This window comes from Peromyscus californicus, unplaced genomic scaffold (genome assembly GCF_007827085.1).
Source record: "Peromyscus californicus insignis strain IS unplaced genomic scaffold, ASM782708v3 Scaffold_18__1_contigs__length_77618521, whole genome shotgun sequence".
Classification (NCBI taxonomy): Eukaryota; Metazoa; Chordata; class Mammalia; order Rodentia; family Cricetidae; genus Peromyscus; species Peromyscus californicus.
In genome coordinates this window covers 44,636,975-44,653,500 of record NW_026294480.1, presented here as the reverse complement: position 1 = coordinate 44,653,500, position 16,526 = coordinate 44,636,975, and the positions used below count along the sequence as shown (strand labels likewise).

The 16,526-nt window shown below is 39.4% G+C and overlaps 1 protein-coding gene across 1 annotated transcript in view; it reads left to right on the top strand.

Moving 5' to 3' along the window:
- Itga1 (integrin subunit alpha 1) overlaps positions 1-16,526 on the top strand; it is a 146,578-nt gene that overhangs the window by 79,598 nt on the left and 50,454 nt on the right. The window contains exons 7-9 of the mRNA XM_052743314.1: positions 4,854-5,002; positions 10,345-10,495; positions 15,824-15,989. Coding sequence (XP_052599274.1) covers positions 4,854-5,002; positions 10,345-10,495; positions 15,824-15,989 — 466 coding nt within the window. The remainder of the gene's footprint in view (positions 1-4,853; positions 5,003-10,344; positions 10,496-15,823; positions 15,990-16,526) is intronic.

Genomic DNA, 16,526 nt, shown 5'->3' with positions numbered 1-16,526 from the left:
TTCTTATCAGCACTCAGCATAATATTATGTGTATATATTATTATTTGACTCCTAAGGCAAAAATTAATGAATGGTCCCCTTTCCAATGAAGCCCCACAGTAGGCTTTATTCTCTCTAGTTTCTAAGAAAATATGCATCTAGACTTGGCCATCAATCAACACTGAAGGTCACCTCCCCCAATATCTGAGTTTCTCCCACTTCCCTTCTCGTTTCCCACACTCTGTGTGTCATGCTTGGTCTGCCTATCGCTGTTTCTTGGCTATCTCAGTTTTCCACTGGCTTCTCTGCACTGTCACAGTCATCTATTCGGAATGTACGAGGGTCAACTGTGAGCGAAACAAAGCGGCAGGAAGGGATAAAGGAACATGAAAAGCTGTGACGTAGTCCGTGCTCTTTACCCTGCCAGACCCTGGGAACTTCATTCCACTTGTAAAGATAAGACATGCACACAGCACAACTGAGAAGAATGCAGTGTAGGCAAGTGTGCCCCTGAGTTCTCAGACGGGGAAGTCAACGGCAGTATGATATAAGCTGTGTTGACAGCTGGGTGAGAAACGTTTTGCAAGGAAGGTGGAGTTGAATCTTCTAGAATGAATGGAGCGACAAAGCTGTGGGAGAGAGATGTGTATATGTGGTGTTCACTCTGATTTTAATTTTTTTCTTTTTCTCTTTCTTCCTTTTTTTTTTTTTTTATTTTTCAAGAGAGTGTTTCTTTGTGTAGCCTTACCTTCCTGGAACTCACTCTGTAGACCAGACTATCCTTGAACTCATAGAGATCTGCCTGCCTCTGCCACCTGAGTGCTGGGATAAAGGTGTGTGCCACCACTGCCTGGATTTAACTTTTTTTTTTTTTTTAAGGAACCTGGCACTTTGACATTGCATTTTACCTCTTCTGTCTTTGAAATGAGAGTGAAAATACTATATAAAACTATTTTGCAGAGTCCCTGATATCAGCAAGGGGGAACAATGGGAGGTTTTGAGTGGGGAATTAATGTGATGGCTGCATTGTTTCAGTTAATAGCCCAATGTTACACAGCAGGACTTGAGAGTGGGCGAGGTGAGAGCAACCTCTGCTGTGGTTGAGGTTCAAGACCTTGACATCTGGGTTTAGGTGGGAATAAAGGAGCACCGATAATGCCTGCGGTCCAGTTTCCAAGGGCAGATTGTGGGAAGAGGAGTCACATAGTATGGATTATTAAGGAAGCACTTCTTGTAGAAAAGAAACAAGGATCCAGGGAAGCAAAGTGGAGTAGTGACGGAGGATAAGCAGAGGTGTGGTTTCAGGTGGAGTCCAGGCCTCAGATCCACCTGAAAGGGACAAGGGACATGCAGCTTGAGTCCAGGCTCCAGGCTGCTGTTCCCTGCACTCAAGCCCTGCCTAAGAGAGGGTGATGGGTTGGGAGAAAGAAGTGTTCCTGTTCTCTAAACTTTCAAAGCAAAACAGGTGAAAATCCTGAAGACAGTCAGTTGAAAACAGCCTCCAGTAGGGTAGTTAGACATTGGGCACCCTGAAAAGGTGAGGGAACTGACTATTGTAAGCTCACTATATCTTAACGTTTACAAAGAATAAGCTTGCCGAAGTGAGAAATGTGTTAGTAGATGACAAATGATGATTGTATATGGATGGATAGATGATAGATGGATGATAGATATGTAGGTAGATAGATAGATAGATAGATAGATAGATAGATAGATAGATAGATAGATAGAAACAGACAAGTAGATGGTAGACAGATGAGATAGATGATAGATAATAAATAAATAGCTGATAGATACATGGATAGATGATAGATAATGACAGTTGGATAGATAGATAGATAGATAGATAGATAGATAGATAGATAGATAGATATAGATAGATAGATGAGAAAATATAAAGCACATGTCTCTGACTTACCAAGTGTATTACTTTTCTATTGTTGTGATCAAACACCACAACCAAGGCAACTTATAGAAGGAAGTGTTTATTTGGCTTAAGATTCCAGGGGAGTGAGCCCAAGCATGGCAAGCAAGCCACAGGTGTGGCAAGTGGAGCAGAAGCTGAACCACAAGTGTGAAGCACAGAGAGTGAACTAGAAATGGTGTGAGTCTTCAACTGTCAAAGCCCACCCCAGTGACATTTCTTCCAGCAAGGCCACAACTCCTAAATCTCCCCAAACAGTGCCTCCAACTGGGGACTCAGTCTTCAAACGTCTTAGCCTGTGGGAGACATTTTCATTCAAACCACCACACCAAGATCTTGAGTTTTCAGTGTTTATAGTGAAGATAATTTCTTTAGACAATCCATCATTCGGAGCAGACTCTTTGAGATATGTAAGGTATATTGTAAAAATAAGTCACTCACACATACCTGGTATCCAGCAGCCTTGAATGGTTGGTATGACTTCTGTCCCTTTCATGTGAGTTCTTTGTGAGCACAGTTAAGATAAATAGATAAATTCTCCTGTGAGCCTTAACAGCCCTTGAGAAAAATCTGATTGAAATCAACAAATGGGAGCAAAGTACGTTCATTAGTAGCAAGTTGTATGACTGTTGGGTGGGGCTTAAATGCAAGACCCCATTTGAGATTCATAGATGTAACTTTAGCAGGAGACTGATACACAAGCTAAGTGACTTTTGCATAGAAACATTCAGCACTGCAGAATCACACATGAAGATAGCTGGATTTACCTGGAGTTGGAAGTTAGCCAGGTGAGTTAGTGAAGGAGAAAAGAGGTTAAATGAGTTAGATTTTTGCAAGTAGATGATTACAGTAATTGTACCATAGAATCCAGTCTTAGCTGATAGGTTGCTAAAGATATTGGCAGTCATGAGGTCTTGATATGGTCAAGTGATTGACAGCTTAGATAGAACAGACAAATGAGCTGACGTTAATGGCCAGTGAAGAAAACACTTGGAACTAAGACTATTGCTCTTGCAGATGATAGAATCAAGGATAGGAAGCCCTTGAGGAGAGCTGTCATCCATGAGCCAGAGGGAAAGAGTCTCAGAGCTCAGGAGGTCAAAGGCATGAGAGAAGAGGATATTCAGTACTGTTAAAATAAGGACAGGAGTGGGAGAGAAAATTTCAAATTTTTAGACTCCTGATTAATTAACTAAAAATGTGAAAATAAAAAGGAAACAAGCTCAGTGAGATATCTTAAATTCATGAACAACTGGCTTCCATAGAAATCTTTATGAAGCTTGGTACTTAAGATTAGATATAATGAATATCTGAGTAACAAAAGTATTTCATTGAAATCTATATTGCATGTTTATAATGGCAAAAATCAAAATATTTATGAGTTTCTCTTTCAGAGGTCAGTATCCCTCAGGATTGATAATCTAAATCTGTATTGTCATTAGAGACAATAATTTTAAATCTAAAAATGAGTAATAAAACCATTTAAATATAACTCAAGGAAATAACCTAAATTAGAGTCATGGGTTTGTCCTCATTCACTTTTAATATTTTGTATAACTAGTTGGCTACATCCTACCTTGTTGCATGAATCCTAAATGGTCTTACAATAAAAACCTGGAGCCAGATATCAGGGTGAAAGATGAAATATCAGAGAAGGAGACCAAGCCACAGCCACCACCTCTTACCTCACCAACTCCTCAGCCTGAAAGATCACGAGTTCCTGTCTCCTCCTGCCTTATATTCCTTTCTCTGCCTAGCCATATCACTTCCTGTTTCAACCTTCCTAGTGCTGGGACTAAAGGTGTGTGACTCCAAATACTGGAATTAAAGGTGTGTGCCACCACTGCCTGGCTCTTTCCTTTTTAGACTGGATTAATTTCATGTAGCCCAATGCGGCCTTGAACTCACAGAAATCCAGACAGATCTCTGCCTCTGTCTCCCAAGTGCTAAGATTATAGATGTATGCCACCACTGCCTGACCTCTATGACTAACTCTGGGGCTAGCTCTGTTCTCTGACCTTCAAGCAACATGTATTTCCTAGATTACAAACAATGTATCACTACACTACCCTTTATTCCTATAGGGAATAAAATTCCAATTGAATAACCTACAGTCTTGGGATATATAGTAGAGAAATTGGGTGCAAAATGCATTTGTGGAGGAACAAGGTTATCCTAGACATAAAATAAGCAGAATTCATGTTCAATCATCTTACAATATATGTCTCATCTCACAATTATATAGATTCTCCAGCTCCTTTATTTAACCTTATGACCAACTAAACAACTATAAGGGAGAAATACCATATTCTATTTCTTTTTTAAAATATTATCAGCTTATTCATTTGCCTATTTACTCTAGTGTAGCTCAAGTTTTCTCTTGATTACTAGAAGCTAGCAGCTCATGTTAACTAAAGAAGGGGGATGCTAGGAGGGACCCAGTTTTGACATTTCTGAGGCTAGACCCCTGTCTCCCTCTTCAGTGTGGAGTATGAGTTTGGTTTGTTTGTTTGTTTCCTTCCCTGCTGAGAATTGAACCCAGGGCCTCATGTATGTTATATCCCCAGCCAGGAAATTAGTTCTTAAGACTCTGTTTCCTCATTTATTAAATGTGATGATTTGTTACTATAATATGAATCAGTCATATAAGAAAATAAAACAAAAGAAGGTTAAAATATAGCAGAATATGCCCTGGGAGCCTGCTGGAATCATTCTCTAAAATTTTTTGATTAGATAGTGACAGCAGTTTTATGTTTTTCTTTGGACTGTTCATATTCACAAAGTGGCCATTATTTATTGCTATCAAGGTAGAAGGCTTTATGTATTGATCAATTATGACATTCGTCTAAAAAGCTAAAAGGTATTCTACTGGTCCTATATGTTTAAAGTCAAGAAAAAAGAGTAGGAAATTTTGCTAGATGCATGACTCAACGATAACTTGGTATTTCAGGTTGGAATTGTACAGTATGGAGAAAATGTAACCCATGAGTTCAACCTCAATAAGTATTCATCGACAGAAGAGGTCCTTGTTGCAGCAAACAAAATAAACCAGAGAGGTGGTGTCCAAACAATGACAGCCCTTGGAATAGACACAGCCAGGTATGTATTAAAAATCATGTTGGTGAGACTTTATGGGTGTGACTTCTGACATCTCTAGGAGACAAAATCTCACAGCAAGTTCCTGATTCTTTGGCTTGTCTTTCTGTCTCCTCTTCTGCAATGTTCCCTGAGCCTTAGGTACAGGAGTTATCTTGTAGATGTATCCATCAGTCAGCCCTGAAAACATATATACAGGTAACATTATACATACTAAGTAGGTATATGTGTGTGTGTGTGTGTGTGTGTGTGTTTGTATGTGTATGTGTATATGTGTGTGTGTATATGTATGTACATGTTATGCCCAGATCACAGGGACCCCCAAAAGACCACCACAGAGACCAAATCCCGCATGAAAAAGCAAGAGCCTTTATTTCAAGCTCTGGAGCTTGGTTCCTCTGTCTGTCCGACACAGCAGTGAGAGAAGAGAGCCCTGAGCTCAGGTGGGGCAGAGTTTTTATCATAGCAAGGGGTATCTGTAAAACAAAAAATAGGTGTGTGCTAAACTCAAGGACATCTGGCCACCTTATCTAATGGTTGGAATGTTTGGGATATCAGGTACTTCCTCACCCCTGGGTGGATCCTTGGGTGTTATCAGCTTAAGGCTTTTCCTGGATCTGGGTTTGCCTGCCAGTAAACCTGTCACAGAAGCTGTGTCTAGGCCCCTAAGCCTGTCATGGCTGCTGTGTGGTCAAGCTATTTTGGGGCCCCTCCACATACACACACACATACACAACACACACACACACACACACACACACACACACACACACACACACACACACACATACGTGTGTGTGTGTATCATATACATGATAATGTAGAATATATATCATATATATGATAATGTATGTCTGTCTGCGCATTCAACAACAGTTAATGAAAACAGAGGTCATGAATTTGAAAGAGAGCAAGGAGGGGTTATATACGAGGGTTTGAAGGGTTGAAAAGGAATAGAGAAATGATGATATTATAACCTCAAAAGTAAAACAACATAAAAATAAAAATGTGCAAAAGACCATTCAGTACAACCGCTAGCAATGCCTGCCTTTGGAATTTGACTCGATGTTTACCTTGACAATATTCAATGCCACATTTTTCATATTCCATTTAGGAGATTTACTATTAAACAATCAAGTTCTACAGTAATGTAGTCTCACTACCCTGCTTATCTTTGCCTTTCATTTCAAGGGTCTGATGGTGAATCAACTAAAAACTTAACAATAGTTGATATGCTGCTGTGAACTGATGCTTAACATTAATTCTTGTGTGAGGGCTCCCTTTTGTCTTCGAGGTCAGTTGGCCATCCGTCAACGAGGACAAAGGGGCAGAGATCCTTGTATTGCATGTAAACATGACAGAGACAGCCCTCTGGGAGAGACTACAGTGAATCAGCTCAGCTTTATTCCAGAGTATAGAAAATATATACGATTGGGGAGCCTGGGGACAAAGCCTAATTTGCATTAAGTGGCATGCTCCTATCATAAGCCTTCAAATGTGGCAGCAGGGTCCTATAGCAGAGCTCCTAGTACAAGTCTTAATTACCATATGTGCAACAAGGGAGGCATCTAGCAGTGACCAAGGGTCAACCTAGAGGTAAATTAAGCATCCAGGCTTAGAGACAGCTTTCAGATAAGGTCAGTCCTCTAGGCCGGGGGATATTTTCCAGATAAGGGCCTACCGGAAGTTGTGTTGCTGGGGAAGGAGTCCCATGTCATCAAGCTTTGGAAAAATCTTCCGGGCCATGATATAGACTGCAAACTCTGACCAGCCAGCAATGCCTCCCAACATTATTGTATCCATTTGATTTTTATTTTTCACTTTTAGGCATATCGATAAATGTATCAAAATACAATCTATGTCGACTCAACTTACATATTCTACCATGTTCTTGTATCACTAGTACTTGATATAGGATTTTTCTAATTTACATATAGGGTGTGTGTGTGTGTGTGTGTGTGTGTGTGCACGCGCTCGTGTGTACGCGCACTGCCATTGGATATAGGGTGATTACAAATTCAGGAGACTAGTAAAAATGAAGCAGTTTTTAATGTACTATTCTTCAGAAAGGAATGCTGGCACACAGGCAAGGCAAACACGGTCAGCATGCTGATTTGGAACAAGTTATTCATTTTTAAAAACTTCTACAACCCCCCGAAATTCCTATTCTCTTTTCCTTTAGACTAGAACTGCACCCTTCTCAAACTCCACATCCAATTGGCCCAGGACACAAAGTCTTGTACAATAAATGATTTGGGGTTTGAGGCTACCCCCACCCCACTTTTCTGATCCTGAAGTCAGTCATGCATCAGACCACCTGTAACTTAACTTCGAACTCTCACAGTTGTGAGACAAGCAGATGCCACATGCCAATCGGGGAGAGACAAACCTAGCACTTTCCTGCAACTCTGATGAACTCACCTCAATAATACTGTGAGTGCACCTCATTTTGAAAATAGACCCTATGAATCTATGTGTTACATGGGTGCGTGCATGTGTGTGTGTGTGTGTGTGTGTGTGTGTGTGCACGCACGTATTCACTTGAGGTCAGAGGACAACCTCGGGTGCTTTCGTTTTTGTTTTTCTTTTTCTTTTCTTTTTCTTTTCTTTTTTTGGTTTTTTTCGAGACAGGATTTCTCTGTGTAGTTTTGGTGCCTGTCCTGGATCTTGCTCTGTAGCCCAGGCTGGCCTCAAACTTACAGAGATCCACCTGCCTCTGCCTCCAGAGTGCTGGGATTAAAGGCGTGCGCCACCACCGCCCGGCCTAGCTTTCTTTTTAAGATGGGTTCTGAAGACTGGACTTGGTCTTCATGTTTACAAAGACCAGAGCTTTAGTGACTGGGCTACTCCTCTGGTCCTCATTCAAGAATTTTTTAAGAAGCCAAATTAAATGTTGCCTTATCAAAAAAAAAAAAACTTCATCACAACATTATTTTAAAAAATGAAATGTCCCCACCATCTGCGGTGCCTTGCCTGCTTCCTTCTTTTACTAAATTTTCTCTGCCTTTCATCTCATTACTCTTTGGGCAAATTTTGCTTCATAAGAACCTTCCAAGTGTTTTCTTTTACAGATGCAGAGCACTGTACTTCCTGTATTTTCTCCAGTCTTTCAGTTCTTATCTCTGGCTCTTCCTTCTGTCATTATTTTCAAACCTAGCAAATGTCTAAGCAAAACCTAAACTTCACAAGATGCTTCATAAGTGTTTTGATTCATATTAAGAATATTTCTGGCCGGGTGGCAGTGGCACACGCCTTTAATCTCAGCACTCTGGAGGCAGAGGCAGGTGGATCTCTGTGAGTTCGAGGCCAGCCTGTTCTATAGAACAAGATCCAGGCCAGCCTGGTCTACAGAGCAAGAGCCAGGACAGGCACCAAAACTACACAGAGAAATCCTGTCTCAAAAAAAAAAAAAAAAAAAGAAAGAAAGAAAGAAAAAGAAAAAAAGAATACTTCTGTTAAGTTGTTTCAACTTCTGCACTCTTGGCTGATTTTGAGAAGGTAATTTACTATGGTCACGTTCCACTTGCCTGTGAGAATGGATACCATAGGAAGCTAATTCAGTCATAAATGCTACGAAAAGCACATGGTTCAGATTTTATGGGAACACCACACACACACACACACACACACACACACACACACACACACACACACGAACACAAATAGCTGTGGTAACTGTGCATTTATCTGCTTATAGGATGGCATATTTGCATGCGTAAGGGTGCACATGTGTAGGTATTCTGAGAGTGCCCTCAATAGCTGATTGAATGTGAACACACATTCGCAGAAAGTCAGAGCTTGCTTTGAAAGCTCTGAGCCTGTAAAGAATTGTGCGTTTTCCAGAGGCAAAAGCTTAAGAATGAATATTTATCTTTGTGACTAATGGAAGAACCACTGTAGCTGCTTCCACTCCTGTACAAATGCTACTTGAAATACCATGGCCTTATATGGGGTTTGCCCACATTTCTCACATGACCTATCTGTAGACAGAATTTATTAAGTTTGGGGGTTACACAAAGAGTCTTTAATGATACTACAGCATTATTTTTCTCACACATTAATTTATCATGTGTAAGCACAGTTTTGATTGTGTTTTATTCCTTTTAAGGGGAGCCCGTTACAAAAAAAAAAATATTTTGAATGCTTCGGAATCTGTTATCTTCATTTTCAGTGAATTCATTCACTTCAGTTCAGAATAGCTTTGGATGTTCCCTTCTTTTTCATTCCTGTAACCAGGCTTAAATTATTTAATTACTCATAAATCCTGACTTCTCCTATCCCAAAGTAAGTGGCTTTCCTGAAATACTTAAAATTTTAAAGGACCATGGGGGGCGAGGGATGATGCTTCATTCTAAGAAAAGGCGTTATTAGGTGTTGGTGTTTCAGACATGCTAACTCCTTAAGGAATGCACTTGAGACGGGAAGGGTGGACTCTGCAGTTCTGTAGCTGCCTGCTCTTCTGTTATATGAAGTCGGCTCGAGTTTCAGAGCAACCAGAATTTCTCTCAGAAAGGACTGCTAATCATCTTCATTAGATGACATTCATTACGTTCAGCTATGACCTTAATCTTCAGAGAATTAGAAGCTCTGGATGATCCACTAAGGAATTAGAATTGCAAAATAGACTAAATGTCATACAATATTCATGTCCAAACTTCCTTTAAAACTTAGCTTTTGACATCTGTCTTCACCTTTTGTCTAAGCATTTAAAGAAATCAGAAAATCTGCATTACAGGCTCATGCTAAAGAAAAAAATATTCATAAGGTTCTTAAAGATGGGAACCATTGCAATGGGGTGTTGCAGTTGAGTGACATTCGGCTCAGCTTTTAATACAAGGACAAGTAGAGATTTAATGTGGGACAGAGTTGGGGGGGGAGTCATTTGATGAAAACTTACTAAGAGAAATCATGTAAGTTGGGGGATTGTGCTTAACTGACTTGGCCTGGTTCTTGCTGAAGGTAAGTGAATAATAGGAAAACTTCCTCTGTCTGTGGTATCTATAGTCCAAGCTTCACTTCTAACAGTAGATGTGAATATTCTTTCCCACACTGACACCAGTCACAACACTCCTTTAAAGCTTCCAAGGAAAGCAATGCACCTGTGCTTTGTATGGGCATCTGTGGCAAGTGGTAATATGCTGGGTCCCTATCACGTGCAACACCTGTGGAACTATTGCAGATGGGAATCACGGTGCCTCTCGTCTCTGACCCTGGAGTCCCTGATCATTCACCTTGGAGGGAAGTATTAGGCTATGCAGAGTTGCTGTATTTTTGTAGGGCTTTTTATTTTGTCTGACTTTGGGCTGAGTTTGACCAGCCTCCCTTTTGGTCTGTGTTTCCTTCAGGAAAGAGGCATTCACTGAAGCTCGGGGTGCCAGGAGGGGAGTTAAAAAGGTCATGGTCATAGTGACTGATGGAGAATCACATGATAACTATCGACTGAAACAGGTCATTGAAGACTGCGAGGATGAAAACATTCAGCGATTTTCCATAGCTGTAAGTACCTTGCTAGCAACGGGTTTGTAAACTCTCAGTGTCTGTCATGAGCCAGACATCATGTACGAGGCAATAAAGATTGCTTCTTAGTTAATAATTCTTCCAGAAATTTGAGAAGCCAGAATCAGAAGATGTCTTTTACAATCATCCACTAACAAGTCAATCACGATATTTCTGTAGCCCCGTTTACCTGTCTGCTTAAGCTGTCCAGGTTCTCACATTTCCCAGATGCAGGAAATAGAAAGAATTGGAAGGCTAGGTATGGGAAAGGACAGAGAAGAATGTGTTTCAGGTCCTGAAACACCTTTGGACAGACTTTCATGCTGCATATCATCTCTGGGACAAATGAACAAGTTCCTAACAGTCTGAGCTTCAGTATCTTCCTCTGTCAAAGGATTATGTTATTCCTGTCAGTCTGTCTGTCTCTCACCACATGAAGAATCGGTGACAACGGTGGCCAGCGAGGCATACAATAACCATTGTCTTTCTCTCTGATCCTTTCAAGGAACTCACAACCATGAGCTAAGAAGAGCCTGGTGTTCAAGAGATAAAAAGGGATGTGGGTTTCCTCCTTGCTCAGAAACCGTCAGGGAATTCCCCAGAGACTACATCTGGCTCTTCCTTTCTGCTTCCACCTTGTAGCCCTTCATGTGTCTTTGGTCTAGGGGCAGGCTTCTCTTTCATCTGAAATCAATTGTCCTTTTGTTCACTAAAATTGATTTAATTAATAGACTTTTTTTAAGCCAAGAGAAAAAGATTCCAAACCCCAACAGCGCAGCTTGAACTCTTTACAAACAATAATCAAATATTAGCTGCATTAATTTTCAACATCCAGTCAATGAATTTATCTTTCTTTCAAAAGCATGAATGATATAAGTAGTGGGGGATGGGGTTACACACAGAAAAAAAGTTTCAGGACATGATTCACAGCTTCCCAGGGCCAAGGCACTCGTTTTATAAACAAGACGATTGGGTTATAAAGTGATAATATCTGACTGAAACATTTTCTTATTTTATTTGGGGTATAAGATATATAAAAAAATTCACTAAACATCTAATTGTTTCTCTCATTATCCCTATTGCTTACTTTTATAAATTTTCACTTGCCAATTATCATCAAATTCTTTATTGCCCCTTCTGCTGTGAAAATGTAACTATTTCATGATTTCATGGTTGAGAATAGTTTCAAATGGTCTTGCCTTCACTCAGGACAATGTCTAAACAACGAGTGACATTAAGTCTATGGCTGATCTCTTTCTTCAGTGTGTAAAGCCAGAGCTTGCTCACTTGGTCCAGACATTACATAAGTATCAGAGATTGTCTCATTTTTCTGCTTCCCCCTGAGGACTAGTTGGCATTCCAAGTACCATGGATGCAGGCCACAAACAGCATTAGGCATCATCAGAATTAACAGTATTGGTGCTGAGGATGTAGTTCAGCCAGAGATTGCTTGCCTCCCTCATGGGATCACTTAATACTCAGCACACACACACACACACACACACACACACACACACACACACACACACACACACACACACAACCAGCATTAGGGACACTTCACTGGAAAGACAAAGACAGTGCGCAACTTTTTAAAAGTGTTTTCTGTGTTTTGCATTATGTCCGATGACATAGTCAGTTTTTTCTTGTCTTAAACTCTTTGCCTATTTGGAGTCCTATTTGATTGTTATACATTGCCTCTCATCTAGTAAAAAATAGATTTCAAAATCCCATTCATCTTCATGGAGAACCATATATTCATGTGTTTTCCATTTTAATCAGTGTGGTATTATCAAACTGCTCTTGAAATCTGTATAAATAAAAAATAAGAAAATGTCACTTAATAATTAGTTACCTTTCCTACTTTGTGTCTCTTTTCCCTGCTATACCGTATTTATTTTTAAAAATATTATTTGAGACTAAAATGGAAAACAAGACACTTGTATTACTTTTTCTCGTCCGTGCATAACACAGAAAGACTTCAGGAATCTCTATTCATGCTGCACATATTCACACAAATATAAGTTCTATCTTAATTACTGCCTGGAATATTCTTTTATCTCAGTTATTTTAATTACTGTCTGGACTATTCCGTCTACTGCATCTTTTCCTCACTGTTTGGTTCTGATCAACACAGAAACGTGTTTTGACAGGAAACAGCTCCCCAAGAGAATTAAATATTGGTGATGTAAGTTCCCTGTTTTAAAACTTCAAACATTTCCTGTTAAAATTCCATATTTTGAGAGGCCACGAGTTGGCTTTTAGTCCTCTGTTTCTGTCAGTGGAGAATATTAGACTGGTCCATCAGGCCTTATTAGATATTCAGATTCTACTCCTAGGTCGTAATGGCTGAGAGGTGTGAATTACTTATTGCACTCAAATGTAAATGAGACATCAGTGAAGATCATAGCATTCCATTTATATTTTCAAATAAAAGGCATGATGCTGCACATAAATGCATTGCACATTTACTCTGACATATCTGCTTCAAGGAGATTTCAGTTCTGACTACATTTTTCAGGTAAATATTAGCAGAATTCAAATGCTTCAGTTCAACAGATTGGAGATATACTTAAAAAATTAGGTGTATTATTTGACTTTTTGTTTGTTTTCATAGAAAACATTTTTACAAGTTAGCAAACCCTGGGGTGAAAGATCCCAATAGGCTTCTGTCATTGTTTTCATCTGTGACATAAGGTGGTTCAAACCTCTGTAGGAGCCCATAAATCCTGCATCTCTGAGTATATTCTCCAACATTGTAGTTATCCACTTTATTCTTACTCGTTACATATGTCCTGTGGGCACTTTTCCTACTTAGTTAAATCTACTTATCTCCCTCCTTTCATATTTACCACTAAATGTCTGATAACATTCACTTCACAATTAACAACTTCAACTACACACGCCCTAAAACTCAGCTATTAAGTTTGTGTTAAGTATATTTTGAATTTCAGCAATTTTAAATTAAATGGGAGTTAATATGTTGATCCAATAGTTAATCTAGAACATGCTGGGTAAGAATCAAAAAGGAGCAATGATGATTTATCATCCCAGGATGTCACAAGATCTGTAGAATAAGTTAAGTAAATCAGTGGGGAACTCAGAGGAATCCACATCATCCAGGATTTGAATGAATCTAAACATATAGGTTACCAAACTGATAAAAAAAGAAAAAAGTAGTCTAACCATGTTCAGCAGGAAATGCATGGGTATGGTTCCTTTAGAACTTGTAGACTGTCTCCTGCAACCAGATTCAGCGAGACATCCAACTATAAGAAAGGCATCTTGATAGCTCTTCTTAAATGAGGTAGGGTATTTGTTCAATGTTGTGAGAGCATGGCCTTTCAGTTTTGCCTCCCTACCTAACATCTCTCTGCCGCCTCCACCTCCACTAATTCTCCTCCATCACATAGCTAATGAGCAACACAGTGCCAGGGGTCTCTTTTCAGAGGCTAGCCACATATAGTGTTTGCCCTGGCTTTTCATCACAATAGCTAGGAATTTAGTTTTTGTTTTCTGTAATAATTTGTGAAGTTCCTGCCTAGACCATTCTATGCAAAGTCTGGGTATCATAGTAGGAAGAGTGACTTTATAAATGAAAATCGAACAGAACCTAAGTCATGCACAGGCTACCTTGTCAACAGCTCCAGGTTTCCTTAGACACAGGCTTCCCCAAAGAACGGTTGGTCGGTCCTTCCCAGATACTCATGTGTCATTCATTTTAAGCACATTAACGTGTGAAAGAGCTAGGGTGGGCTGGATGGATGAGGTCTTAAGAGTGAAGAGTGAGGAGTTGGCTTGATGTCCTACAGTGTGGAAATAGGACATTTCCTCTGTGCTGGTCACTGGTGTTCCCCAGGGAAAGGGGCAAGCACATCATGCAAAGCCTCCGTGAGCCTACTGCCTGGAGCAGATACGACTCATATTCTCACATGAACAGTTCGTGTGCCTCAGAGTTCCTCAGTTGTACAGTGTTGCTCGCACACTATTCATCATATGAAACAAATAAATCTGCCAGAGGTCATAAGAAGAACTATGTAAACAGTAACTTGAGTTTCTTCTCATTTTTGTAAGTACATATCTATATATCTTAATCAAAATACCATTTTGTAGCCTACCATCTTAAACCTCATTTTATGCATCATTATTTACAGACATCTAAGTTGTTCTCAGTGGGATAGTATAATAAAGGAGACAGGAATGTTTAAAAGAACTGGTCATCTTCAAATGTAACTTGTAACGAAATAAAAATTAAATGTGCTTTATTACAAGAGTGACATTTTCATTATAAAAGAAAATGGCCTTTAAATAAATGTGGGCAAATCAATGATGGAAATATAAAATATTATAAACAGAAATAAAAAGTAATATATTATTTGAATCTTCTTCCTATTACTCACATAGCTATGCAATTTTAAAATATAAAATTAGATCATATCTTTGTATTGGGGATTTTTAGTTTAAAATTTACATATTTATCACAAACATGGATATTTTCACACTAAAACTAAACAGGCAAGATTGTGCATACCTTAAAGAAGAAGCATGATTAGTATGATTTCATGAAAATTTAAAACTTCTCATAAAAAAATGAAACAAATATAAAAGTCTTCACTCCAGAATATATGCAGAGCTTTCACAAGTCTCTAAGAAAAAATACACATATGCACACACGTGTGCATGCACACATGTATAATATATATACACTTAGGTACACAAACATACAAAACATTTCCATAACTCCCTCACTGGTTGCTCTGCCAGAAGATGGCCATGTTAGTAGCTGCAACCATACCACAGTCATATAGAAATTATAACATTTCTTTTGAACTGTCGGATTTCAAAGCTATAGCTGTTACACAGCATCATGGGAGTGCATAAGAAGAAAGATTTTCATTTTCCCACCTCAACCGTGGTTTTAAGAACCAGTATATAGGGATGGGGAGATGCTCAGTGGTTAATATCATGTACTGCTTTTGTAGGGGACCCAAGGCTGCTTCTCAGAACCCATGTCAGGCAGCTCACCTCTGCCAGTAACTCCAACTCCAGGAAGACTTCATCCCTCGGCCTCAAGGGAACCTGCACACAGGTGCACATACACAGACACACACAGACATAATGAAAAATAAGATAAATATTCATATGAATCAATATTAGGAAAACCATGTACTCAGACAGCTTCTCTTCCATAAGTATTCCCATAAGTACAAAACATTATCACATGATAAGATAACCTAAATGTTCTTGTTCACTGAATATATATGTTTGAGATATTTATTTAACATTTAGAAGTTAAAATGTGTTCTTGCCATTTTTGTTATACCCTAGATCCTTGGCCACTATAACCGAGGGAACTTAAGCACTGAAAAATTTGTGGAGGAAATAAAATCAATCGCCAGCGAGCCCACTGAAAAGCACTTCTTCAATGTTTCAGATGAGTTGGCCCTGGTCACTATTGTTAAAGCTCTAGGAGAAAGGATATTTGCCTTGGAAGGTATGACTATCTTTCCTAATGCTGCCTGTTGCTTCTAAAATTCAAATTTAATATGATGGGTTTGGGGTATTCTCAGCACACTACTAACTCATGTTCACTGTGTGCAGTAGCCATCAGGGAAGAAATCTCTGCTATATGTATCTGTCATGAAGCTACTTTACAGAGAGCTGTGTCTGCTAGAAGCAGTTATTGTCAGGCTGCTATGATGCCCAGGAGAGCTAGTGGACATGGTGGTCAGCATTGACATATGTAAGAAACCAAATGCCTCAGCATGCCTTGTTCCTTTTCGGTGACACAAGTTTAGAATGAAGCGCCACTAGCTCAACTTTTATTTTCTGACTGTGTCTCTGTTTCCTTAGGGCTGCTAGGACAGTGTTCTGATGCAATCATTTCTGTGTTCATTCCCTCTGCGATTTGCTTTATGCACATTTGTAAAGATCTTCATGGAGTTTTGCCTCGAGTCCTTGGGTTGCAAAACTTCATCTACTGTGGTTGTCTAATCATGCCACCTCTTTGAAGATTTTTCTTTGACTTTTT